At 40.8% G+C, this 27,324-nt stretch overlaps 1 protein-coding gene across 1 annotated transcript; it reads left to right on the top strand.

The window, feature by feature from the left end:
- Positions 1 to 7,418: 7,418 nt before the first annotated feature.
- LOC134299740 (uncharacterized) lies at positions 7,419 to 27,090 on the top strand. Its single transcript, XM_062983552.1, has 2 exons — positions 7,419 to 9,948; positions 26,408 to 27,090. The coding sequence occupies exon 1, from the start codon at positions 7,595 to 7,597 to the stop codon at positions 9,110 to 9,112; it is 1,518 nt and encodes a 505-aa protein (XP_062839622.1). The 5' UTR covers positions 7,419 to 7,594; the 3' UTR covers positions 9,113 to 9,948; positions 26,408 to 27,090.
- The last annotated feature ends 234 nt before the right edge of the window (positions 27,091 to 27,324 follow it).

Genomic DNA, 27,324 nt, shown 5'->3' with positions numbered 1-27,324 from the left:
CACCTTGGCTATGTGATATGGCTGTGTTGCCTTTATTACCTCAGTAAAGTCAAAGGTGCCTTTTTATTTAGGGATTATCTATGACAACTGATATCAAATTTCCTCTGCATATTTACCTTTTATTGATTATAGTTTCACATTCTTCACATGCTAAAACTGCATTATTCAGAATTACTTTTAAGCACACAAGGTAAATGCAATTAGTAATTCTATTTTACACGTGTTTCACTGTATTTTTGCTGACAGTTGAAAAGCATTACCTTTTAATCCATTATTTTTTGTCAACGACAATTAGTAAACTGCAGTCAGAGGTAACATTTTAGATACTACAGCTCCCAAAATCTTGGGAGTTTGGGGAGTTGTCGCCTGAGCAGTAACTTTTCAAAGTTCTGGGTCCAATAAACGGTATTTTTTTAATTCATGTGAACAATAATCATGGATAACAATTGCTGGAAGAAATCCCAGAAAAATAATTCCAGGAATTAAAAGCATATTGTGTAAAAATGTGGAGCCAACTTAACATGCCTTATAAGGAACTATGAAAATATCTTGCAGCAATCATAAAGAAAAAACAGGAATTTTACCCCACTCCCCCTCCGCCCCCATAAATCTCCAAGAATATACTGCATTAAATTTCAGAGGGTTTCCCAAAATAAATTTGAAGTGTTTCAAGATCAGTTGTTTGACATGGCATGTAGCAATAAATAAAAAACCTACCGGTTCTCTCCTCTCTATATGTTTCAATAAGGCACCATAATGCATTTGAGTGTAATTGGAGAACAAGTTAGCTCTTTATATGGTGACTGTGAAGGAACAAGAGTGTTAGGTGGAGATACATGATTTCATTCCACAAAAGCCATGTTTTCAGTCATAGTAGCCCCATATTTTTCTTATTTGAGGGGGCAAAACGGGGCTTTGTCCATCCCTCTGTTCAGTGTTCACAATCTGATTAGAATGCAGTTGAATAATATTTCATTAGTGGGAGACAGTAGCCATCACTGTATTCTGGGCAGCCCCCTAATCTAACCCCCCTAAGGGCTAAGGTCCATCTACAATGTAGAATTAATGCAGTTTGACATCGCTTTAACTGTCATGGCTCAATGCTATGGAATTGTTCCGTCCCCCAGGACGATGGTTTGCCTTACCTATTGGTCGTTTGTTTGTTTTCCCTCCTTTGCATTTTGTTTCAGCCTCTGGCTGCAAAAGCCTAGGAAAAGTGGCTTGGAGTCTGCAAGAGCTGGCTGCAGTTTTCTTTGCAATGATTGGTCAAAGAGTACAACATCTTAGGACCGCCCTTTTTTACCAGGGTCTAGTCTCCATTTTAGAGTTTCATTCTGGCTATAGTCTTCCAACGTGCTGGAGCTGTGCAAGGCTAACTGGGACAAATCATCCTCAAAACCAGGCCAATCTAAGCCTATCCAAATTAGATAAGTATTGAATTATACTGATCTGGAATAGGAAATCTAGTTAGAGGAGCAGGGTTATTCCATCGCTTCTAGAACTAATCTTTGCTGTAAAGATAGGGAAGGAAAGAGTTTCTCCTTCTAATATAGACAGCGTGATTAGGGTATAGTGGTTTTATAATCACCTTTGCCTTCTGGAACCAGGGATAATTCTGCAACTAAAACCTATGGAAATTTGTTTCATTTTCTGCAACTTTAAGATCTGTGCCAGGTTTACAACCTTGTATGAATAAACATCCTTTTTTGAAGTTCTCCAGACTCAGTCGTTCAATATTTTAGGACAGCTTATAGGGATTTGCAGTTCGCCCGGATAAAGGACGGCACGTTTCAGCTTTATAGTTTTTTTTTATTGTCTGGCGGACGGCACAGTTTTGAGGACGATCAGCGGTTTTCCGCTTGAGCTAGCCTGCACGGCCATAGAGACTTTGATTTTGTTGGTCTGTTGCAGTGAAGCTTGCTGCCATTCCTTCAGCCTCTGCAGTATCCTGCTCTTCAGCTGCGGCTGTTTCTGCAATTGCACGGCTGTGCAAAACCCAGCAATCTACCCCGAGCTCCTTCGGTGGCAGGTATCGAGCCGCGGAGCTCCAGCAGCAGTCTTTGGGCTCACACAGAGGTGGTGAGTCCAGAAGCACCAGGCCGGGACCCAGATAAGCCTGGCAACTCCAAAAGAAAGTTCTGGCTGAGTCTTCACAGTGGCTAGGATCTCGGCCGGGACAGTCGCCCGGCGGTGGTGACCTGCCTCATCATCCTGCGGTGGTGACCTGCCTCATTGACCTGCGGCGGTGACCTGTCTCATCATCCTGCGGTGGTGACCTGCCTCATTGACCTGCGGTGGTGACCTGTCTCATCGTCCTGCGGTGGTGACCTCCCTTCACAGCGGGGAGGAGGCGTCTCTTCTCTCCTCCTTTCCAAAGCCAGCCTCGGTGCTCCTTCGGCGGCAGGCCTCGAGCCGCGGAGCACAAGGTGCTTGAAAATTTGGCGAAGTCGCCATTTTGGCAGTTTACGTCACTCGGGCAAGGGAGGTATCAAGTGGCAAGTTGCTGTCAGTTGGCATTTTGCAGCTTGCCTACCAAAGTTTGGCGCCAAAGGTCACAATCTTTGTAAAGTATAGTTACTTAGTGATATATATTGCTATGGTTAAGTGCTGTGAATTGTATTATATATTGAATTTGCTTTTATTGTAAATTTACTTGCAGGTATATTGCATTTGCCTTTGTTGTAAATTTACTTGCTATTAAGAATACATAATGTCTATGCAATTTCAAGATGATGCAGATGGTATACCTCCTTCTGAGGCTGAAAGTAGGAATGAAAGGCCCCAAAGGATAAAGCACCCTTCAGCCAAGATGCTAGCCCATCTAATAGATGAAAAGGAGCTCCTCCATGTGAGGTTAGGTTCGGCATGGGAGCGAATTGTAACATTAATGGACAGAATTGAGAGCTTGGGTATTACAAGGGTGCCATCCATATTACAGACAGACCTTGAAGAGACCTTCGGTATTTGGAGGGGTTTGGTGTCTAAGATAGTCCAGGTCCTCGAGCGCATTAACGCCAAGGATTCAGAGTTAGAAATAGTGAGTGTCTTAGCTGACACTAATGAGAAAGAAAATAAGGTGAGGGCAATTCTAGATGCCTTGGAATTTAGTTCTCCATCTGTTAATCTAAGGTCTGAGCCAAAAGGAAATCAGTCTTCCTTATGCAGCCATGAGACCAATTTTTTAAAATCACCTGCTGTGGCACTTAGTCTTAAGTCCAACCGCTCTAGCCAGGTATCTAAGCTAAGGGAGTGTGCATCATCTAAACATAGCCACTCTAGCAAGTCTTCTGCTGCTGGGAGTGCCATCTCTTCCCTAGCTGCCTTGCACATTAAGGAGGCTGCACGTCTAGAGCTAAAGAGCAAGGTAGCGGGGGCGGAGGCTGATGCTAAGGCAGCTGATCTCACCCTTCCCTTTAAAGAAGAAGAGCAACGACTGCAAATAGAACAGGCCCGTAGACAAAGCGAAATGCAAATAGAACAGGCCCGTAGACAAAGCGAAATGCAAATAGAACAGGCCCGTAGACAAAGCGAAATGCAAATGGAACAGGCCCAAAGGCAAGGTGAAATAGAAATGCTTAGAATAAGGATGGATGCTACTGCCAAAAAGGTAAGGGCTGAGACTTTGGCCAAGGCCCTAATTGAGCCACTCACAGAAGAAAATGTAAGTCAGTTGCCGAAGCAGGACCCTTCTTCCAAGGTGCTTGTGCATCTTAATAGCTTAAACAGCCAGTTTTCGGATGAGGAACAGGAAGACTTCTCTCCTTACCCAGAGCAGGGCCCCAAAGTCACTTTTGAGTTTCCTGCAGAGCAGAGCGTCATAGCGGGGAGCTCACCCTTGCCCGAGCTACCTGTGCCTCCTGCTAAATCCCTAGGTCAGTCAATCAGGGCCTCAAGGCCAAGTGCTAGTTGGCCCTTACAGACAGCTGCACAGGGAGCCACCGATTCGTCAGTGGTCGATGTCATCCCTCCAAGAGGCCAAAGGTTGACGCAAGGTGCACGGTGGGAGTCCACTCCACAACAGCAAACTCCTCAATTGTTCCCTTCGACGCCAGAGTCCCAGCTTGTCTCCATCATCAGAAGCCCCAGAAGAGATCTTAAGGACAAGGGTGTCGAAAAGTTTTCGGACAAGCCTGAGGAATTTCTTCTCTGGAAGGCCACCTTCCAGAGAGCAATCAGAGACTTAAAGTTATTGCCTGAGGAAGAACTGACTCTTCTGGCTGCATGGTTGGGCCCAGCCTCATCCTCACAAGTTAAGAAGATCTACGCAGCCCACGTAGCCGATCCCGACAAAGCCCTGGAAAAGGCCTGGGCCAGGTTGCAGCAGAGGTATGGGGCCAGCACAGAGATTGAAGCATCTCTTATGGACAAGCTCCAAAGGTTCCCAGCTTTGAAACTCAAAGACTTCAAACTCTTGTGGGACCTCAGCGATCTCCTTACGGAATTAGAGTCGGCCAAGGAGAATCCAGAACTGCCCGGTTTGAAGTGCCTCGATCAGCACCTGTCCCAGAGGCAGATCTTGACCAAGCTGCCCTTCACTTTGCAAGAACGCTGGGGACAGGAGGTCTTCAACTACAAGGAGGCCCACTCCCAGGCATACCCTCCATTTTCTCATTTGGTCCAGTTCATCACCAGGGCGGCCAGAGAAAGGAATGATCCGCAGACGGGCCTCCCCACCTTATACCAAGGGACCCAGCCAGAGAAGACACCTAAAGTGGAGAAAAAACCATCCAGAGAGGCCAAAAGACCGGTTAGTGTTAAGGCTGTTGAAACTCAGCACAGGGCCAACGAATCCAAGTCAGAGGTGAAGGAGGTGCTCTGCCCCATTCACCAAAAGCCTCACAGTTTGGCCAACTGCCGGGAATTTGGCAAGAAGCCTTATAAAGAAAGACAACAGATTGTACAGAAGCTGGGCATATGTTTTAGGTGCTGTGGAGCAACTCCTCACTTTGCATCCAACTGCAAAGAGGACGTCAAATGCGCAAGGTGTAATAGCCTTAAGCATTGCACCGCGATGCACAACTCTGACGCTGTCTCCCGCGCCAAAGGGGACACGTCTTCCAAAGAAGGGTCATCTACTGAAGCCACCAACATGCAGACCGCGTCACGGATGCAGGAGGATGCTCCATCGGTCGCCTGTACTGAACTATGCTCTGACGTGCACCAGTTCAGAGTCTGCCATCCCATCTGCCTAGCAGATGTATATCCAGCCAGAAGACCTTGGCTTAAAAAGAGACTTTACGTGGCTTTGGATTCACAAAGCGACGCCTCCCTGGCGACTCCAGAGTTTTTCCAACTGTTTGACATAAAAACCCAGATGGTCGACTACACCATGTCCACCTGTGTAGGGAAGAAGAAGTTGCAGGGTCGCATAGCATCCGGCTTTGTTGTCTCCTCTTGTGACCAGAAGAGACTGTTCGAGTTACCAGACCTCATTGAGTGTTCCTCTATTCCCCGGAACAAAAGGCAGATTGTCACCAGAGAAGTCGTGGAAGCCCATCCTCACTTGCGAAAGCTGAAGAACGCCTTACCTGCTTTCCGTCCAGATGTGGACATTGCCCTTCTGCTTGGTGCGGACTGTCCGAACTTGTTCTATGTGAACGACCAAGTTAAGGGACCTCCAGGGGCGCCCATTGCTCAGCTGCTACCACTAGGCTGGACAGTTACAGGCCCAGTGTGCATAAATAGGATGCACCCTCCATCGTCGGTGGGCACTCGTCAAGCGCACGTGCTTCAAGGCAGTCGCCCCACACTAATGCATAGCTGTTTGAGTCATATCTCGGTCTATTGTCAGGGGATAACACCAGAGTATTCTTCCATCTTTGAAGTCTCCGAAAGGGATGAAACTACAGCGCTTTCCAAAGATGAACAGAGGTTTTTAGAGATCATGAACTCTCAAGTTTCCCGGAGTCCCGAGGGAAATTGGATAGCCCCTCTGCCTTTTAAAGCAGAAAAACCCACTTTGCCAAACAACAGGCATGTGGCAGAAAATAGACTCTGGTCACTGAAGAAGAAGATGCAGAAAGACCCCAAGGTAAAGGAGCAAATCGTTGGCTTTATGGAAGACATGTTCCAAAGTAACTACGCCGAGGTCTCTGATCAAAGTGAGGTCAATGAAGAAAACTGGTTCCTGCCTTTCCATAAAGTCACGCATCCCCAAAAGCCTAACAAGGTCCGAATTGTATTCGATGCCAGTGCCGCATGTCAAGGCATTTCTCTTAATAATGTTTTGCTAAAGGGACCAGATCTTTTAAACAGTTTGCTCGGAGTCATCTTGAGATTTAGAGAGAAAGAGTTTGCTGTTATTGCAGACATCCACAAGATGTTTTACGCCTTTTTAGTTCGTCCTGATCATCGCAGGTACCTCAAGTTTTTGTGGTACGCGGACACTCAAAATTTGTGTGACGTTCGGGTTTTTCAGATGCGCGTACATGTCTTTGGAAATACCCCGTCTCCAGCCGTTGCAAACTACTGCCTCAAAAGAACCGCAGATGAGTTTGGGCACCAGTTCAGTCCAGAAGTCGCCAGCATAGTTAACCACAACTTCTACGTGGATGATCTTCTGGTTTCGTTTGACTCCGTTCATCAAGCCATCCAAATAGTGCATGAGCTGCAGGCTTTGTTAAAAGGTGCCAACATTCGCCTGCACAAACTATTATCCAACAGCAGACAAATCTTGCAAGCCTTTCCCTCCGAAGACTTAGCGGAAAGCAATGTTCATGAGTTATTCAAAGGGTTAAGCTCCCAGTCTAGTTTAGGACTTCTCTGGGATGTAAAATCGGACCATCTTTCGTTAAGAGCATCTAAATTTCAGTTTGTGAACACTAAGAGACAGATGCTTTCCGCCATCAATGGGATATTTGATCCCTTAGGCATAGCTGCTCCTGTCCTGATCACTGCTAAACTTCTGTTCAGACAGGTGATCCAAGAAAAAATAGGATGGGATCAAGAGCTGTCTCAATCAATAAAAACGGCTTGGTCAAACTGGACTGCCCAAGCTGAAGGCCTGGAAACCATCGCAGTTCCCAGACAATTTGCGCCCTGTAAGGTAATGATAGAACCCACCACAGAACTTCACATCTTCTGTGACGCATCTGAGCGAGCTATAGCAGCTGTGGCATACATGCGACAAAAGGACAGAGATTTTTGTCACGCAGGATTCATCATGGCAAAGGCTAAAATAGCTCCTATGGGAACTTCAATACCCCAGCTGGAATTGTGTGCAGCAGTTCTTGCTGTCCAGCTCTGGCGCATCATCCAGCAAGAGATAGGAGACTTGTTTCAAGATGTCAATTTCCACACGGACAGTACAGTTGTGCTTGGTTACATCAACAACACAACCAAAAGATTCAAGGTGTATGTGGCTAATAGAATCAACAACATTCTATCCAGTTCTACGCCTAGCCAGTGGCACCACGTCGCCACCAACAACAACCCAGCTGACATCGCTTCCAGAGGAGCTTCAACTCAACGAGTGTTAAGTTCAAGTTGGCTGACAGGCCCCAGATGCTTGACCGAAGTCAATTTTCCATCAGCCTTTTCTCCCACCGATAATACAGAATTGCCCGAGTCCGTTCCAGAGGTGAAAGTTTGCAAGATGACCACAGAAATCAAGATGGGCCAAAGATCTTGCCTGGAACCACACCGTTTTGAATGTTTTTCGGAGTGGCACAGTCTTCTTAGAGCAGTTGCTAGGCTTATACATCGTTTAGCTTGCAAAGATAGTGAGCCTTTACAGGTCCAGGATATGATAAAGGCTAAGAGCGTCATATTCAAGTCAGTACAGAGATCTGCTTTCAAGCAGGAAATAGCTAGGCTAGAGCAAGGGCTCAACATCCCTAATCAAAGTCTTCTAAATGAGTTAAACCCATTTCTAGACAAGGAGGGTATTTTGAGAGTTGGAGGAAGGTTAGCCAAAGCTAAACTCAAGGCATGCATAAAAAACCCCATCATCATACCCCCTAATAGTCACACTGCATTGCTGCTCGTTCGGCATCACCATGAAAGGATCCATCATCAGGGTAGAACTCTAACTGAGGCAGCCCTTAGAAATGAAGGTCTGTGGGTAGTTAATGCCAAAAGGTTGGTCAACAGTTGTATTTTCAAATGTGTTAAATGCAGGCGCCTTAGGCGAAACTGTCAAAGTCAGTTGATGGCAGAACTACCTCAGGATAGGACTTTGACAGACCCACCCTTTTCCCATGTGGGAATCGATGTGTTTGGTCCTTGGGAGGTTGTCACTAGGAAAACCAGGGGTGGTGTTGTAAATAACAAGAGGTGGGCAGTTTTGTTTACTTGTTTAGTAATACGAGCTGTCCATATAGAAGTCATAGAAGGGATGGACACTTCATCATTTTTAAACGCATTAAAAAGGTTCATAGCCCTCAGAGGGCCAATTAAGTCAATTCGGTCGGACTGTGGCACCAATTTTGTAGGTGCGACCAAAGAACTCAATTGTGTGTCTAGGTTTGGGAGAGACCCAAAGGTTCAGAACTTTACGAATACTGAACAAATTATGTGGACTTTCAATGTTCCTCACGCCTCCCACATGGGTGGTGTTTGGGAGAGGATGATTGGTATTAGTCGCAAAATCCTTAATGCCATGCTTTTGAGTCATAGGTCATTGACGCATGATGTTTTGGTGACACTTATGGCGGAAGTTACCGCAATTATCAACAACCGGCCGCTGGTTCCCCTTACCAGTGACCCTGAGAACTTACAACCACTGACTCCTGCACTTATTTTGACACAAAAGGTGCCAGGATGGAAGGACATCATGTTGCCAGTTCCGGACGGAACTCACCGTGCCCTGTGGAAACAGGTGCAGTCCTTGGCCAACCACTTTTGGAAAAGGTGGAAAGCTGAGTACTTAAGCCAGCTTCAAGCTAGAAGAATCTGGCAAAGCCCACAGGACAACATTGAGGTTAACAACGTTGTGTTGTTAAAGGACAAAGACTTGCCCCGCCATGCATGGCCCATGGGCATTGTATTAAAGACCTTTTCTTGCCCGGATGGTAAGGTCAGGAAAGTTCAATTAAAGACTTGCAACAGAGACAAAGTGTCCATTTTGGACAGACCAATTAGTGACCTCGTGTTGCTTATTGGAGATGTTTAAAGTTCTAGTGTTTGTATTGTCATATGTGCAAAGGTGTTTGTATGTTTTTGAGTGGTAAATTCCCACATCCTGGGAATTTAAGCGGGGAGTGTTCCGTCCCCCAGGACGATGGTTTGCCTTACCTATTGGTCGTTTGTTTGTTTTCCCTCCTTTGCATTTTGTTTCAGCCTCTGGCTGCAAAAGCCTAGGAAAAGTGGCTTGGAGTCTGCAAGAGCTGGCTGCAGTTTTCTTTGCAATGATTGGTCAAAGAGTACAACATCTTAGGACCGCCCTTTTTTACCAGGGTCTAGTCTCCATTTTAGAGTTTCATTCTGGCTATAGTCTTCCAACGTGCTGGAGCTGTGCAAGGCTAACTGGGACAAATCATCCTCAAAACCAGGCCAATCTAAGCCTATCCAAATTAGATAAGTATTGAATTATACTGATCTGGAATAGGAAATCTAGTTAGAGGAGCAGGGTTATTCCATCGCTTCTAGAACTAATCTTTGCTGTAAAGATAGGGAAGGAAAGAGTTTCTCCTTCTAATATAGACAGCGTGATTAGGGTATAGTGGTTTTATAATCACCTTTGCCTTCTGGAACCAGGGATAATTCTGCAACTAAAACCTATGGAAATTTGTTTCATTTTCTGCAACTTTAAGATCTGTGCCAGGTTTACAACCTTGTATGAATAAACATCCTTTTTTGAAGTTCTCCAGACTCAGTCGTTCAATATTTTAGGACAGCTTATAGGGATTTGCAGTTCGCCCGGATAAAGGACGGCACGTTTCAGCTTTATAGTTTTTTTTTATTGTCTGGAGGACGGCACAGGAATCATGGGAGCTGTTTTTTTACAAGGTATTTAGCCTTTCTTGTCAAAGACTGTTGGTTCTTCACTAAACTACAGTTCTCATAATTCCATAGCATTTAGCCATAGCAGTTAAAGTGTGTCAAACTGCATTACTTCTACAGTGTAGATGCACCCTTATCGAAGTGTAAAGTAGAAGAACATCTAACAATCCTATCATTACTGCTCACAGTTATCTAATTGTGCAATGACAGGATCACCACCCAGTAAGATTTTACTTCTTGCTATTTAACCTGTTCAATTGATTAGGATTTACGTACTTCATAAGAGTAGATTATATCCATAGTCTTTAACCCTAACAAAGTTTAACTATACCATGCCTCATTTATCACATATGTATTTCAGTACCTTGTATGTCACTGTTGTTGATTTTTAGACCATTGGCACTCTGAAAACAGATCAGATTGGGTTTTTTTATGCCACTTTGAAATGCATCGATAATGGCATTTTGTAAATATAAATACATTAATGAGTGACATATAAAGCACCAAAGGAAAATGCCAAGATGGAAGAAGGTGCAGTTATGCTTAGTGTTTAAAATTATTTTCCTTCTGTCTGAATACTTGTGTGAAAAAAATGTTCATGTTAATGGTCCCAAAATGTATGACTTTTTGGAACAACACTGTCACCCATATATTCTTATGAGAATTCTGTCACAAGAAGATGAAAAGTCACTAGGCGTTTTAAAGGTCTCGTTATTTTCAGGTATCTGACTGCACTTTTCATGAGGAGTCATTAAATAAAAGATTCAGCCTCTGATTCCTACTTGACACTCATTTTACCCATCAGGCTGTAAAAGTATTGTGTTTCACAAATGGGAAGAAATTTAGTACTCTAGTATAGGAATGGAATGCATGATATGGCTTTTCCACTGATAAAATATGAGGTCCAAATGAGTCATGACATTTATCTTGTAGTTTAACAGTGGATTGCTAATTTTTGTTCAACTAATAGCTGGGTGTCTCTGAGTCCCCACAGAGCCACCCTGAGTCCCCACAGGGAGATGGAGCATGATGTAAATAAAGTGTTGTTGTTGTTGTTGTTTATTAACTATATTCACAACATGACACTGTGTGTTTGTGTATGAGATTTTAAAAAAGAATTCACATTTTAGCCGCACTGCAGTCCTGATCAGAATCAAATGTCCAAGCTTTCTGTTCATTGTGAAAGGAAAACTCCTGTTGGCATCATTGCATAAGTTGTAGTATGAATGCAATATCTGTAGTGCTCTTTTTGGCATTGTTGGCAATAGCAGAGGTAGGGAATCTTAGGAGAGCTACTGTGCTGTAGTGGTTTGAGTATTGGACTAGGATTCTGGGATACCGGGGCTTGAATTCCTCCTCAGCCGTAGAAGCAAGCATCTCCAGAATTTTTTTTTTTGTCAAGAAATCTGTATGATAGGGACACCAGAAAATGGATCAGACTTAAAAGCTCATAATAATTTCAACGGAGAACCTCAATGAAGCAGCTCAGAAATTCATGTGGCCACATCATATGCTATGCTAATTTTATATATATATATATATATATATATATATATATATATATATATATATTAGACATGTCCAAAAATTGTTTTGAATTGTATATCGGAATTATTTTGGATTGTTCTCGCTTTTTGATACACATTCCGAGACATTGTCTCACAGCGCAACCAGCAATGTAATTCGAACCATTGTTGGCCCATTCTCTAATTGTCTCTTAATGTTTCGTTAATTCCCCCCCCCCCCAAAAATTTGAAATATATTTTTAAAAATATTTTTTAAATTTTTTTTGTTTCTGCAACCTACCTAGAATGGGAGCTTAGCACAGCCTAACATGGCTGCCGCTCCCCGGCCAATCAGAAGCTTCCACGATGGATGCAAAAGTGGGGGCTAGGGTTGATGAGGATAGCTCAAGAAATGAGGGCGGGCGAGCCCTGTAAAGTCCCCCCCCCCGGGTTCCTTTTTTTTTTTGGCGATTGCGCATGCGTGTTTGCCATTTTAGAAACATTTAGAATCATTACGAATTTTCAGAAATATCCGAAATTTTTGGGTGAAAAAATTGGAAATACTTTCTATATCGAAGCGCCAGCGCCCCCTACTTTAGAAACGAGAATTGAAACATTTTTTTATCGATCGGACATGCCATATACACACACACACACACACACACACACACACACACACTTTACAATAATATATAATAATATAATATATTGTATATCCATATAATATTGATAATATTATATTGCAATATGATATAATACTAATTAATACAATATAATAATATTATTTATTTATTTATTTATTTATTATATAGTACATATATTATTACATTTATATTATTATTACAATATATTGATATAGTACATTATAGTGATTTAATGCCAGTATTGTGCTATGCTAATAATATAACTTTGTATGTAAATTTAATTGTAAGCCGCTCTGAGTCCCCTTCGGGATGAGAAGGGTGAGATATAAATGTATTAAATAAATAAATAAATCAGTCATAGGATCATAACTGTGCGTATCCCAATATATTTTGTTCTCTGGAGCAAAAATGAAGTTGAGCCCTGTACAATTCTGTGTACCAAAGTTGGGAACTATGTGACCTTCTCAGCAGCTCCAAAAATTATTTGCCATTGACTATGCTGATGAAGGCTGCTGGGGATTGCCATTTAACAACATCTGAAATGTCACACAATTTCCATCTCTGTCACAAAAGAAACAAACTAGAGTTTAACCATCTTTTTTCAACTATGATGGTAAGACAGAATTCTGTCCATAAGCATCAGACAAACTGGGTGTGTTCCTACACTGGGATCTACATTGTGGGAAATAATTTCACCTCAGTCATTTTCAGTAAGATGAGAACTTTAACACCATTCATGACCCCTGAAAACTCACTAATAGTCTTCAGTAACCACAGCTGAGTATCAAAACACATGTTTTGCATGTAAAATGTCCCAAATTCAGGCCCTGGCATTTCCTCCAAATGGCTAGGAAGCAATTATTTCTAAAACATAGATGGAATTAGAAATGATGAAACAGAATAGAAATGGCTAGAATGGAAATGGCGCAAGTCTTGAGGTAAGTACAATGAAACACAAGTAACAGCCAAGTCTATCATAAGATTATGATGACAATGAAGAGGCAAAGGCATTTCTGCCACTGTTGCATCCTTGAAATGTCATCCAACAGATATGTTCTTAGAGGTTACAGCTTGCTCCAATTAGTCTTAACAGATGATATCTCAGAACATTCAAGAGTTTGCTATAAAATATTTCTGAAACCCTTTATAATAAGATAATAATAAAACTTTATTTATATCCCACCCCATCTCTCAGTGGGGATTCAGGGTGGTTAGCAAACATAGAAGTCTATTGCTAACAAATGTATAAGTCTCTTTAAAGAAAAGAATTACTTGGGTAACCATCATTTTGTCTACCCCTTTTCTGTGGGTATTTTAAAAGATGAAAACTAAAACATTGTCTAATTGTAATTGAATCCCCAAAACCAGGTAACATTTGGATTCTTAGAAACTCCCCAAATTCACAAGAAACAAAGATATAAAGAGAACATGAAGGGAATAATTCTCTCCCGCAGCTGGGCCAAATTCCGCTTGCTCATCTTGGTTAATAGCTGTAGGCCTGGTGGAAATCATGCAGCCCTTTAGCAATTGTTAGGCTGCAGTATCCCATGTTTCTGCATTGGTTGGGCTACTTAGGGCACTTGGGAGTTTATCAACACCTGATGACCTACACAAACACCATCTCTGCTGCAAAGGAATGACTGGGTGATTCCTTGCAGAGGAACTGATCCAACTACATTGAAGAATTTACTCCTTAAGAAAACAGTCTCTGGAGCAGTACAACCGTAGCTGCGGTTCCACCTCATATCTTTTGCATTTTCTTTGAATTATTTTTGGTCTGACTTGAAACAGATTATTTAAGTTATCTGGCTCTCAATTCAAACCTGATTTGATATGTGTGTTCTGTTGGGGCTGATAAAGCACAACATTTTTAATTCTTCTTGACGTCTTGGCATCTTTTGAAGCCATTGATCTTGGTATCCTCGTGAACTTGCTTTCTGGTTTCAGAATAAATCCCATGCTGCTCTAGAGGCTAGGACATGGAGCAATGGATTCAAATTGCAGAAAAAAGGAATCCACCCATACATTAGGAAGAACTTTTTGATGCAATGGAATATGCAGCCTTGTTGCTTGGTGGGGTCTCCTTCTTTGGAAGGTGGTGTCAGGGGTGCTTTAATTGTGTTTTTCTGCATGGCAGGCAGTTGGACTGGATGTCCCTTGTGGTCTCTTCCAATTCTATGATTCTATATTTATATAAAATATTTTATTTGTATTTACTTATTTATAAGTAAATATAAATAAAAATAAACGTGAAGTCTGGTGATAACTCAGTTACTGCAGAATATAACTACCATATGTAACATTTATTGATGTGCCCCAATTCATGCACAACTGATGGTTCTAAAAGAATTGGTAACTGTTACTAACCAGGTGCTGGTATTTACCTGATTAAATTTGAGCTTGAGACTCGGCACCTAAAATGTGGTAATTACTGAGTTAAAAGGGGTGTGTGTGGCTACATGACACTAGTGGTAAATCTGTGCTGATTCGTTGCAGTGGAAAAAAAACATGTTAGAAAGTTCTGCCTATATCCCTGTTCAAGCCAGAAAATGTGCATATTTGCATCACTGTCTTTCTCTGCATCCACAAAAAACACATGATTTCCTTCCTTCCGCACTGTAGAGACTGCTCCAACACACTTGTGCTTTAAAAAAGCCCAAAATAGCTGATCAGCTGATTAGGCTGTGGAACAGACACACAGGTGGTTTAAAGGAAGCACAAGCGGAGAGCAATTAGAACTCTCTGAAATGCTTTTATTTTACACTTTACAATATTTAGCAGAACTTGAATAAACAATTGGGGGAAGAGAGAAATGCAGCAGAAGTTTTTTTTTAGTTCACTCCATGATGTGCTGAACCTCATATGTGCATATGCAAATCTGCTTATATTTATATTAGAGATATTCACATGTGCGCATATACAGTCCAGCGGATAACAGTGATTCTTTTTTAAAAAAACATTCCACTGGATGTCCCCCATCCACCCTCCATCTTGTTCCGATACAGAGGAAGCCTGTGAGGACAGTGGGGGACCCAGTCCCGAGACTAACAGGTCTGTGTGAGAAGCTACAGTCAGGTCCAGTGCCCTCAAATACCTGAAATAGCAACTTCTTCCACATCAGCCAGCCTACAATGTAAGACTACTGTGTCCCTTCCCCATGTGCCTTTTCCACTGGTGTTTGATAATCATCTGTGAGGGGAGTTCTCTCTCAGTAGCAGTATTCTGGTTAATCAAATGCCTTTCCAAAGGTATTTGCTTGGCAGCCACATTGTTATTCTTTAGGTGTAAGGCAAAAACCATTTTCATGTTCCCAAGCACCTCAACTGATTTTATCTAATTTCTTTGGAACAAACCTTAACCACTTTTCATTTTTCTCCCAGTGACTTCCCATTTGTTTTATGCTGTATTATATTAATGTCATGTTGTACACCACCTTGCAATTTAAAAGAAGGGTTTATACATGTTTTATGCAAGCAAGCAAGCAAGAAATATACTAACTTTTTATGTATTTTGGGAGAAGTGTTGCTTGAACTGATGATGGCTGAAATATATGAGCTAGCAGGATAAGTACAGTTCTGTATGTATTGTAGATGTCAAATACATGTAACCTGCAGAATTACTACTATTGCTGAACATGGGTGGAACACAGAAATGTTTTAAATTATGAGAGATGATTTTGTCATCTCCCATCCGCACCAGACTTCCTTGGTTACTCAGAGATTATCTCCCAATAGCAAGGGTGGGTAGAGAGTAGTTTTCCGAGAAAGATTCAGTGATGGCTATTGGTTCCTATTCCACTGGGTTGATATCCCTGTCCTGGTCTTTAGTCTGAACTTTGAGTGAACTATCCAAGGTGCTGAATTCTATTCCCCAAATAGTTTCACACCCAATGCCTAGCTCAGGCATGGGCAAACTAAGGCCTGGGGGTTGGATATGGCTCCCTGGACACTTACCTCAGGCCCTTCTCATTTTCCCTGTCCTCTCAGCATAAGGACATAGTGACCAATCGTATCCTGATGAAGAAAGGACAGGGGAGGGAGGCATGCAACGGCTGAGAGCTCTCAGCCACTGCATGTCTCACCCTCCTCCTGGCATAAGGATGGTGTAAGCGGCCCTGTCCTTATGCCAAGAAGATTGCCCAAGAAAGGCACGCAGTGGCTGAGAGCCCTTCGAAGTGCTCTCAGTCATTGCCTGTCTCGCTCTCCTTCCGGCATAATGCCGAGAGGCCCGCCCGATAATTGTGGTGAGGAGGATTGGGGAGGAGGATCTGGGTAGTCACTGCATATCTCATTTTCCTCCTAGTATAAGTATGGGTGAGCAGGAGGACAACCTGAGGATGACCCGGGCCCTGGCTGCCTCCTCCTGCCTCCACCCTCTCATAGGCCCTCTCCCTCCCTGGACCACCCTACCCAGTGCATCCCATTCCAGCCTTCTCAGTCGGGCCCACAATGTGACCCCATGGCAAAAAGGTTTGCCCATGCCTGGCCTAGCTCATACTAAAAACCAGACTAGAGTCACACACACACTAATATGGCAGTTGGTGTGTGGTTTGTATACACACATGCAAACATATGCAAGACACACACACACACACATATATATATATAAATTAGATATGGATTAACACAGCTGCCAGTGTTTTTGAACTGTTTTTTGTGGATATGGGTGAAACAAGTAATCAGGATTAATTGCTTCTTTTAAAAAAAGAAGCTTCCAAGCTCTGCTTTTTGAGGCTATTCATTCGCACATGAGGAGTAATCATTGGCTTGCCACATCATTTCCTGTTCCCTTTCCCAGTGTTTATACTAAAGTCATTTTCTACATAAAGCACGAAAGGGCTGGACCTCTAGAGCTGGAAAGCAATACTGCCCTTGACCTGGGGGTCTTGACCTTCCCTCCCAATTGGCTCATAATTGTCCTCTCCCTGCAATTGTCTGGGGCTATGTACAAATGCCTTCTTCAAGTGTGGATAATTGTTGATTTCAAAACAAGGCAGAGTCTTCAGATGATCTCTGCTAATTCACATCAGCTGTACATTCATTCTCTTGCTCTCGCTCTCCCTTCCTCCCACCTCTTTTGTGTTAGTGAAAGAATTGTGCTGGGACAGGAACGGCAAGGTCAGCTACCATAACTATCTCTGGAGATGCCAGAAAATAGTCATGCATCGCCAAAACTGTTTTTCTGCCTTAAAGCATCTGATACAAGAAAGTTGTGCACTTTTTTTACAGCCAGGGCATAGTTATTTTAATTCCCCATTTGAAATGCCTTGTTAGATTCAGGATCAAACAATAAGACCAGATCTTTTGAGAAATATGTCTAAAGTTAAATGAATTTGGCCGGTTTTATGAAATATGTGTTTTATGACATCCTCTCACCAGAAATTGACCTGTTTTCAGTCTGTCACTCCAGAGTATGCAAGAAGATCTGGAAGGGGAGTGGAAAAAGCTTTTTTTTTCTTGGTAGAGATCCAACTCCCAGGCTTTTACTAGAGATATTTAAGACTTGGGACAATTTCACTGGTTAATGGAAGGGTGGGAATACTTGTTCTTTAGGATTATTCTTAAAGTGTTTAAGTAACGTGACACAAAAATCATAGATCACATATAATATTATTTACTTAAGTCCTTGAAGGCACAATTCTGGGAATTATGTGGCTTTCTAGATGTTGAACTGCCTTTCCCAGCGTTCTTGATTATGGACTATTCTGGTCTGAGCTGATGGGAATTTCAATCTATCTGAGAGCTACACAATTCCCATTCCTGGCATAATCAAACAAAGCTCAGAACAGGCACGAAATCATTCAAATCCAAGCAAACCATCTTGATAACACCTTCACTGTCAAAATAGAAGGTGGATTAGTCACTTAGAATTAGTGTTAATGAAGGGCTTATTCAGAAGTTACTTTTTCCCAAAACGAATAGCTTTTTCAGAAATAACACGTATACCAGAAAGCTTGGAAAATTACTTTTTAATCCTGCAATTATTTGCAGTTATAATATCCAAACCCCATAGACTAGAGTTATAGTGATGATTAAAAAGGAAACTCTTTAATTTCGTATTTCTCAGAGGTAACCTAAAATGAGGGTTGGGTTGATGAGAGATACTGACTTCCGCCTCCAAAAGCCAGAAATAAAAGGAGAAGCCTTTGCCTCATTTGTGTTTGTATGTCTCATTGTATTTGACTGTAAAGGCATTGAATGTTTGCCTATGTATGTAAATGCTGTAATCCACTCTGAGTTCCCTAGGGGAGAAGGGCAGAGTATAAATAGTGTATTAATAATAATAATAATAATAATAATAATAATAATAATAATAATAATAATAATAATGGTTGCTTTAAAAATCTGAACATTACAAGAGGCTGTCCTGTGTTATAATACAATCTTTCCTGGCAACTTTTCATTACTTCACAAAATCTCTCAAAATTACAACTGTGACACAATTTAGCAATACCTTAGCTCTTGTAACCACCAGCTAGTTCCATGTTCTGGTTGATCATATAGAAATAATCAGATTCCTTCTCCAGTTTCCTCAGCCTTTTGAGGAAAGAAAGAAAACAAAGTCTTTTATGCCATCCTTGCTAAGGAGGGCCATCTATCAACAGTATGAAAAATGTTTGGGTTAAATCTGATTGTTTATTGTGGTCTTCTACTGAAAAACCTCTCTCCCCTTTTTGTGAATGAGTCATAGAATCATAGAGTTGGAAGAGATCTCTTGGACCATCCAGTCCAACCCCCTGCCAAGAAGCTGGAAAATCGCATTCAAAGCACCCCCAACAGATGGTCATCCAGCCTCTGCTTAAAAGCCTCCAAAGAAGAAGCCTCCAAAAGAGTCTCACTTCGGTGTCCTGGGCCTTATTAATTGCTTTTTTTTAGGTTTTAAAAATATTATGCAGTATGATGCATGTCCTGTGGAACTAATGCTCGTGATTTCATCCATCTGCATTCAACAAAATATGACTTTTCTTGGAATATATTAGGTCATCCCGATGATCCCATAGTATGCTTCTTGCTGGAAGTTACCATAAAGTCTTACTGGAGGACCTAGCAAATTATTAGAGAAGATACCTCTAGGAATTTTCAAGATCTTCAAGGATAATTCTGTCCTAACTTCTAGTGGAAGTAATTCATTCTACTAGAGTTCACTGTTATCCAATCCATGGTTTCCTATTAGCATGGTAAGTTCAGGAATGTATCCCCTACAAATATGGAGGTCATAAATATACAAAGAAAACCAGCTATATACTATGTAAAAATAGCAAAAAGAAATAATAAAAAGAGTGAGAAATTTGTGGGGGGGGGGGGGAGAGAGAAAAGTAAAAAGTAAAAGTGACTTTCACTCTGTTCCACAGCTACTATAACTAAATCCTAATTACATCTCCTCAATCTTTTTTTTATCACTGAACGAAAACACACTGTTATTGCTTTTGACTTCTGGTCTCTTCCAATGTTTGTTTAATTGTGGGTCTTTTTCTTTTGCCTTTAGTTGTTATTTGCTGTCAATTCACCTTCAACTTACGCTGAAGCTAGGAATTAGATGCAACACCCATTCAAATAAGCATTATGCTTCACTCACACAATGACAGTCTTCCCTGTGTGCCAAGAATTTAAAAAAGCCTTTCAGCTTGTTGCCATGTGTTCCTGTTGACACATGTCTAAGTCACACCAAAGCATACACACAACACTTTAGAATGTGAAGTACAGTACACTTTTTATTTATTTACTATATTTCTACCCTGCTCTTCTCACCCTGAAGGTGACTTACAGTTTGGCCACTTCTGTGCCACATTACAAATATAGTGTATAAATATGATACAATACAAATCAAAAGACATTTAACATAAAATGCACTACAGCTGTATTTGGGTCTGTGAAGAGGAGTAAAAAGTAGGAGACAAGAAACCAATGCTTAGAATAATTAGGTGATATTTGTTATTTTGTTATTTGCCATCGAGTCAGTTTATGGTGGCCCTATGTATGAGCCCCAGTCGTAGATCTGGTCTTGGAAACTCAGGGCCATGGCGTCCTTGAATGAATCCACCTGTCGAGTGGTCTTCCTCTTTTTCAATGAATCATGTAAGATTCAATGATTCATGTGATGTACCTTCCAAATTACCAAGCATTATTGTCTTTTTCAATGAGTCATATCATTTTACAGTGTGTCCAAAATATGTTAGCCTCACTTCAGTTATATTGACTTCTAAGGAGAATTCGGGTTTGATTTGCCCTTGAGCCTAAATTTGCGTTTTTAGCACTCTGCCTACAGAACTCTCCTAAAGTACCACATTGCAAAAGAGTTTCCCCCCTGTCATCAGAGTTCACTATCCAGCTTTTTCAGCTAAACATAGAAAATAGGAATATTATAGCACAGCTGATTCTTACTACGGTATCATACTTTTACACTTTCTCCTTCATAGCTACACATCCAAGTCCCAGTGTGCATCTATGCTGTAGAAGTAATGCAGTTTGATACCACTTTAACTGCCATGGCACCATCACCTTTTGGCAGAGAAGGCTGATAATCTTGTAAAACTACAACTCCCATGATTCCAGGGCATTGAGCCATGACAGCTGAAGTGGGATAAAACTGCATTAATTCTACAGTATATATGCACCCTTAGTCTTCTTTCAGTTTCTCAATAAGAGTTTCCAATCTTCAGTTTTGATGTCATCATTATGTGCTTTTCAGTTACGCTAATCATTTGTGATAATTATTTGCATTCACTTAATAATGAACTGTAACTCTCTTTTGTCTTTGCTATATTCAAATGACTTTGCTCTATGTAAGATTCTTTCTATGTGGAGGAGAAAGAGGATATACATTTTATACTTGTTACTCAGCTTCCTGTGGCACAGCAGGTTAAACCGCTGAGCTTTTGAACTTGCTGACTGAAATGTCGGTGGTTCGAATCCAAGGAGCGGGGTGAGTTCCTGCTGTTAGCCCCATCTCCTGCCAACCTAGCAGTTCGCAAATGTGAGTAGATCAATAAGTACCACTTCTGCGGGAAGGTAACGACGCTCCATGACCTTGGAGGCGTCTATGGACAACGCCAGCTCTTCGGCTTAGAAATGGAGATAATATTTGTGTTGACCCCCAGAGTCGGACACAACTAGACTTAATGTCAGGGGAAAACGTTTTCCTTTACCTTTTTAATTGTTACCCAGGAACATACAAAGTTGCTTATATTGGGACTAAACATTGGTGCATCTAGATCAGTCCTCAACATGGACTAGCAGTAGTTTTGAGCCCAGCCTAGAAACGCCAGGGATTGAACCTAGTTCTTTCTGTCTGTAACACGTGTGCTTTTACCCCTGCATCACTATGCCTCTCCTGACCCAATTGAGAGAAGCCAAATTAACATGTACTGGGATCCATTCTCCCGTTCTGCTGCACACATCTGGCTGGTTGAGTCAGGATAGAGGCTTATGAATTGGGAACAGAATGGATTTTTTGTTTTGTTTTGGGTTTTTTTGCTCTGCAGAAATGGTGAGCTTTTGTCCAAAGAAAGCGGCTTTGAAAATGACTGTGTGAGGTAAAAGGAAATTTCTCAGGTTTTGGCCAGGGTTTTAACAATAAGCAAAGGGCTTCTTAATAAAAAACAGAATGTGTACAGAAAACAGTGTGTTGAAACAGTCCTTCCATCCCTCTTCCTCTGCTTCTGTAGTTCCAAAGAATTACAAAGGAAACATAAGGGGACCTGGTCTACAGAGGATATCTGTGTGGGGGGTTGTTAATTCACAGATGATGCAGAGTCCCATGGATTAAAATACAATTAACTCTGACAGCTGGATTTGAATGTCAGTGAAGTACCCACACACAGGCAATCCACAGGTGTGAATAAGATGTTATATAATAAATAAATTCAGCTCTCTAGCAGGAAATGCAGAGAATAGATTCACCTCTTGCATTTGTAAGCTCGTTTATTCAGCTACCTTAACATTTGCCACCTGCGACAATCTGACAGATAAAATGGATGCATTCCAAATGTATTAATCCCTTGGAACAGAGCAGAAGTGAAGGTTGACATAAACAAAACTCACAGGGCTTTTACCTGAAGCTGTAGTAGTATTTCAGAAATTCTTGTGTGTAAAAAATCTTTAATTGGAGATTTGCTCTGGTGAAAGTTTGCACAAGGCTAATTTGCATAGGAAACGGTATTTTCTGCATGGAAATATTTCAACACAGAACTATTAATTCCTTCACATAAAATGCTTTCAGCATGGACAGAGATTTCAGTTGGGGATTTGTTTTCTATATACTTCAGACATAGATTGCATAGAAAACTGCATTTTCTGTGCAGGAATAAATATTTCCATATTGAATTATTATTTTCCATGCTGAAAATGTTGTCTTCTGTGCAAAACAACCACACGTCAGTTTTGCACAGAATAAATCCAGAAAAGCTTTCAGAAACGGTGTGGCTTTTGAAGACTTTCTCACAATGTGAAGAAAACTGCTGAAATTATTCTCAATTATCTTCAAGAAGAAACTTAGAGAAGAATTGTATCCTTAAGGGAAAGAATAAAGCTTATTCACCCCAGGTGACTTCATGGTGTATATAAAAGAACTTCTACAAAATCAATCTGCAGAGAAAGCAAGCTAAGAAGTAAGCAAAATTTCGATCTAGTTTAACCTCCCACCTCCAATAGCCTGTTTGAAAGCTACAGAGAACATGGAGGGTTTTTTTTAGAAGAAGATGATCTACTAAAGAAATAGTCTGCTTTCATTCTAAGCATATGTCTGGCTATTCCAGGGAGTATAAATCCTAAAAATTATTTCCAGAAGAGACACTAGGGTTAACAAAATCACATTGTACAGATGGTGACAACATGGAAGCAAGACCTCTGAAGTAGAGGAGTTCCCAACCATGTAGACAAATTCACTGTGCCGATGATTGATACTCATGCTAATATTTGTTACATTCAATTAACTTAATATTTTATTGTTTCTAACAGTAGTACCTTCAGATGGCATAGACTATAGCTTCTATTATCTCTACCCTACATGGGTTTGGTTTTTTTACTACAGTTTCCAGAATCCCAAGTAAATATAGTTAGTGCACCCACTCATTCTGAGAGTTGTACTCTAAAAATAACTTTCCTGAGCCAGGAAGCAGTAGAAAGTGGGGAGGATGCAGTGGTCCAGGATACTGTATTTCGTCTCGCCAGCCATTTCTTATTTTTCATGGCTGCCACCACTACCAGTTTCTTGCCCAGGCATTCAAAAAGGCAAGAAGCAGCTCCATGGTATAGATTAGAAGGGTTTGGTGCTTCTTTTATATCCTTCCAGGATGGATGTAAGTTCTTGCCTTTCATCAGAGAAGCAGATGGTTCTTTTTCTCTTTTTATAAGCATTAAGGTGCAGTACTTACATTTTCCCATGGGTAAGTCAACCCAGGCCTTTGGGGTAGATTTTTTTGACAGAGGATGGATCTACACTGCCCTATATCCCAGGATCTGATCCCAGATTATCTGCTTTGAACTGGATTATATGAGTCTATACTGCCAGATATACTGCCTCTGGTGTGGGTTGGTTCATGAGGTCACGAAGAGTTGGAAGCGACTGAATGAATAAACGACAGCATACTGCCAGATAATCTGGGATCAGATCTTAGGATATAGGGCACCTTAGATCCAGCCTAACACTTCCAAATATATACATGGGTATACAATAGATAAGTTTCTGATCTGATTCAGCATAGCTCTTCATATTTTCTTATGATTGTATTCTTCCCCATTTGTGTTCCTGCTGTTGTAATTACAAATATGACAGGCTCTGAATTGGACTTGGAATTAATAAAGCTGTTATCAGATATAATGATGACGCACTCTGAGCTGAATTCTAAAAGGGGATTGAGATCAAGCATCACTCATTGATGTACACTATGTACTCATTTGTCACTTAAATTAACAACACCTCTTTAAATTGTTTCATTAGTAATGGCAAAATTTGTTGACTTCTCGGAGTTGTAGCTGTAGTCGTTAGTCATAATGCGGATTAAGGTTTCTCTTTGCTTTTTCCTCTAAGTGTAACATATTCTTTCCTTCTTTATAAAACAGTTTCTTGGTGTCACTGATTGTGAACTTGTTGCTAAGGCAGCCTTTCACACAGATGAACATGCATCTGTGTTTTGTACTGATGTTTTATTGTTGAATTCAGTCCAAATATAGTTAAGTGAACACTTGAATTTTACCTGGAAACCATCAGCTACAAACCATTTTTTTTGTGCATTTGTGTTCGGAAGAGTCAAGACAAAGGAATTCCTACAGTGTGAACGAGTAAAACATGACATACATGTATATGTCTATATATGACATATAGAGAGCAATACATGACATACATGTATATGTCTATATATGACATATAGAGAGCAATCCTGATTACTTTGAAATGTACACTATTTCTGTTAAAACTCTCCATCCCTGTTACCTGGTTGTATTTGGGGAAGGAGCATGCTATGTGTCAAGATTAGAGAGGTGTCTCAATGCAGGAGAAAGCTTCTGTTCAGTATTCATACTGTCAAAGTAGTTTTGGGAAACAGGAAACATACAAAAGATTCCAGTTTAAAGTGTCTCAGGTAAAAAAAAAGATTTGATTTTTGTGTGTTTCTTGTTCAATATCCCTGTTCAGCTTGAACACAAAACCTTTTTGTTGCTGGAAGTTATTTACCAGTCAGGGCCAGTCCTACTATTAGGCAAGATAAGGTTTTCACCTTAGATAGCAAATGTGGAAAACTTGTCAATTTTTTGGCTGTTTCTCATGAGCTCTCAGGGATTCTCCTTCAAAAGGAAGGCAAAGGTGGATATGTGGCACCTTGATTTAGGATAACCTCATGAATTTCATAGGGTTTCCTTAGAAAAATAAGACTCAGAAATGTTTTGCGAGTTTGCTGTCTCAGATATAATGGTGAAAACTACCCTGCCATTTCAACTGAGGTCTAATTCACAAGTTATAATCCTGCTAGTGGGCAACCTATATATCATATTGTTGGAAATAGCAACCTTCCCAAGCCTCCACTAGTTGTTTGTTGTGAATATAATTAAGATTGCTTACTGTATTGTATATGTGTATATTGGTTTGTAGTTTTTTCCTTGGCTCTACGTTGTGGGAGGGGCTGCAGATCATGTGGTCAGAACTGGGCTTGTTCAGGACTCAGACTCCATTTTAGAAACAGTATGCTTCAGACTTCAAGAACAGTTTAGTTTAGACTTCAGTAGGAACAGTATGCTTAGAGACTCAATTGGACTTTCAGGCTAGACAGAGCCTCTATCTCAGAACAGATAAATGCTTTGGACTTTGGACTGTTGATTATAAGAAAGATACCCTGTGTTACCTACACAGAGAAACTACTTTAAATCTACTTGTAACTGGATTGATATGCAAAGTACCTGTATGCTGAATACATGAAGTTTGTGAGCAAACTAACTATGCTGCCTTTAACGAAGTCTACTTATTTTTGTCTCTTGATAGCATGATTTAAAAGCAAATATATTTAAGGGAAAGTAGGGGTTTTTTTGGCAACTAAAAAAAGGACACTTCTGAAACTCCACTGAATATATATATGCTTGTGCATTGGCATATCTTTGTCCCTAACAGAACAAAGATATATCCAAGTTTATCAGTCTAACAACTAAGAAACCTGATTGCCTTGCATGAGTGCCATTTTCTCAAAGAGGTTATGACTCTTAATAGGTGATGCTTTTTACCAAAAGGTTATGGCATCATTTTTAAAAGGTTGTGATTTCTAACAAGGTCATGCCTTTCCAAAGATCATAAAATTTCCAAAAGTTTATGGAGATTTCCATTTTCCAAAACATATAAGTGCAGTAGACAGATTATTAAGGTTGCAGATTGAACAAGTGGAGAGTACACATTTTTGTTGACTTTGCAGAAGAGGGAATTTCAACAAGTCTTGCTTTTTCACCACTATGAAACAAGCAAAACTTGCTGAAATTATCTCTTCTGACACAGGCATTAAATGTACATGAGCCCTTCGTAACTTTTATTCTGGCAACTCTACAGAGCAGAGAGCTGGATCTACTGTTTGATGTCTCTGTTGTTTAAATCTGAAGTATTGATGGCTAGAACCTTTGTCCCCCTTCCTCATCCACTCTCTAGCCCTGTACTACCAAAAAACCGTCTCTAGAAAATTTCCTAGCATTCACTGAGCCATTTTTAGGAAACACATGAGTGCAGTGTGTGTACTCTCAGTGTGAACAAGAGAAACTTCTTGTTCTCTGGGATTCAACTATTAGTGGAAGCCCGTTGTTGAATTCTGTCTCAGACTAATAAGGCTTTTTTATCCTTGATTTTTAGAACTGTAGTCAAGCAACATCATTTGCTCCATCTTGAGCTTAGAAAGAATGGGGTTGCATTCTGTGTGCTTCAGATGCGCGCTGAAGTACAACAAGCACAGTGAACAACAGCTTCTCCTAAAATTCCTTTCTGAGCATTAATGAACAAGAAAGCAGACAATCTTCCATCACCAGCTGTCCCTAGTTTGTTAAAGAGCTATAAGTTTGGCCAACAAAATGGAAATGATCAGAAGAGTGGAGATTGAGGAAGGAAATGTCATTCCTGGATGCATTTTGGAAGAAGAACTCAGGTTCTCTCTGGAAAATTAAATATGTTTTTGTTTACTTATGCAAAGCTTATCTGACCTGATTGTTTCATTTGTTCCTGCGTGCATATTTTTAGTTTTGAATAAAATATTTGTTGAAACATGTTGAACTGTTCTTTTTTGCGGTGCAGGAACTTATCCGTATTCTTTTCATGTAATTTTTTAAACCTCTGTTATCGAATTTTTGGTTAAAAATTGAGCAATGCCCTGAAACACAATTATTTTACTGAGGTATACCTGTTCTGTTTAGGAGTGATACAAGTACATACTTTTTGTTTGTCTATAAAACTTTTCTGGCACACTAATTCCTGTTTTATTACAGTTGGAGAAAAGAAACACTAGTGTGTTATAAATGAGTCTGTCTGCTAGAAAGCTCAATTTCTGTGCTAATTTCTCCTGTTTCCTGTTAAAACTACATTAACATGTTACATTTTTTCTCATTGTAGCCTTGACATAATAAATCTGGTAGCTGATTTACCAGATGCTATAGGCATGAGTTGCTACAATGGTGTTAAGAGATTTCACCCTAAATTAAGTGCAAATGTTTATCAAAGTATCTGAAACCATATGTGGCCACTGCCTGGTTTTTTGCATTTCTGGATATTATTGCTAT

The sequence above is a fragment of the Anolis carolinensis genome, chromosome 5 (assembly GCF_035594765.1).
Source record: "Anolis carolinensis isolate JA03-04 chromosome 5, rAnoCar3.1.pri, whole genome shotgun sequence".
NCBI lineage: Eukaryota > Metazoa > Chordata > Lepidosauria > Squamata > Dactyloidae > Anolis > Anolis carolinensis.
Note: the sequence above shows the minus strand (reverse complement) of the source record. Positions and strands in the feature narration are given on the sequence as shown.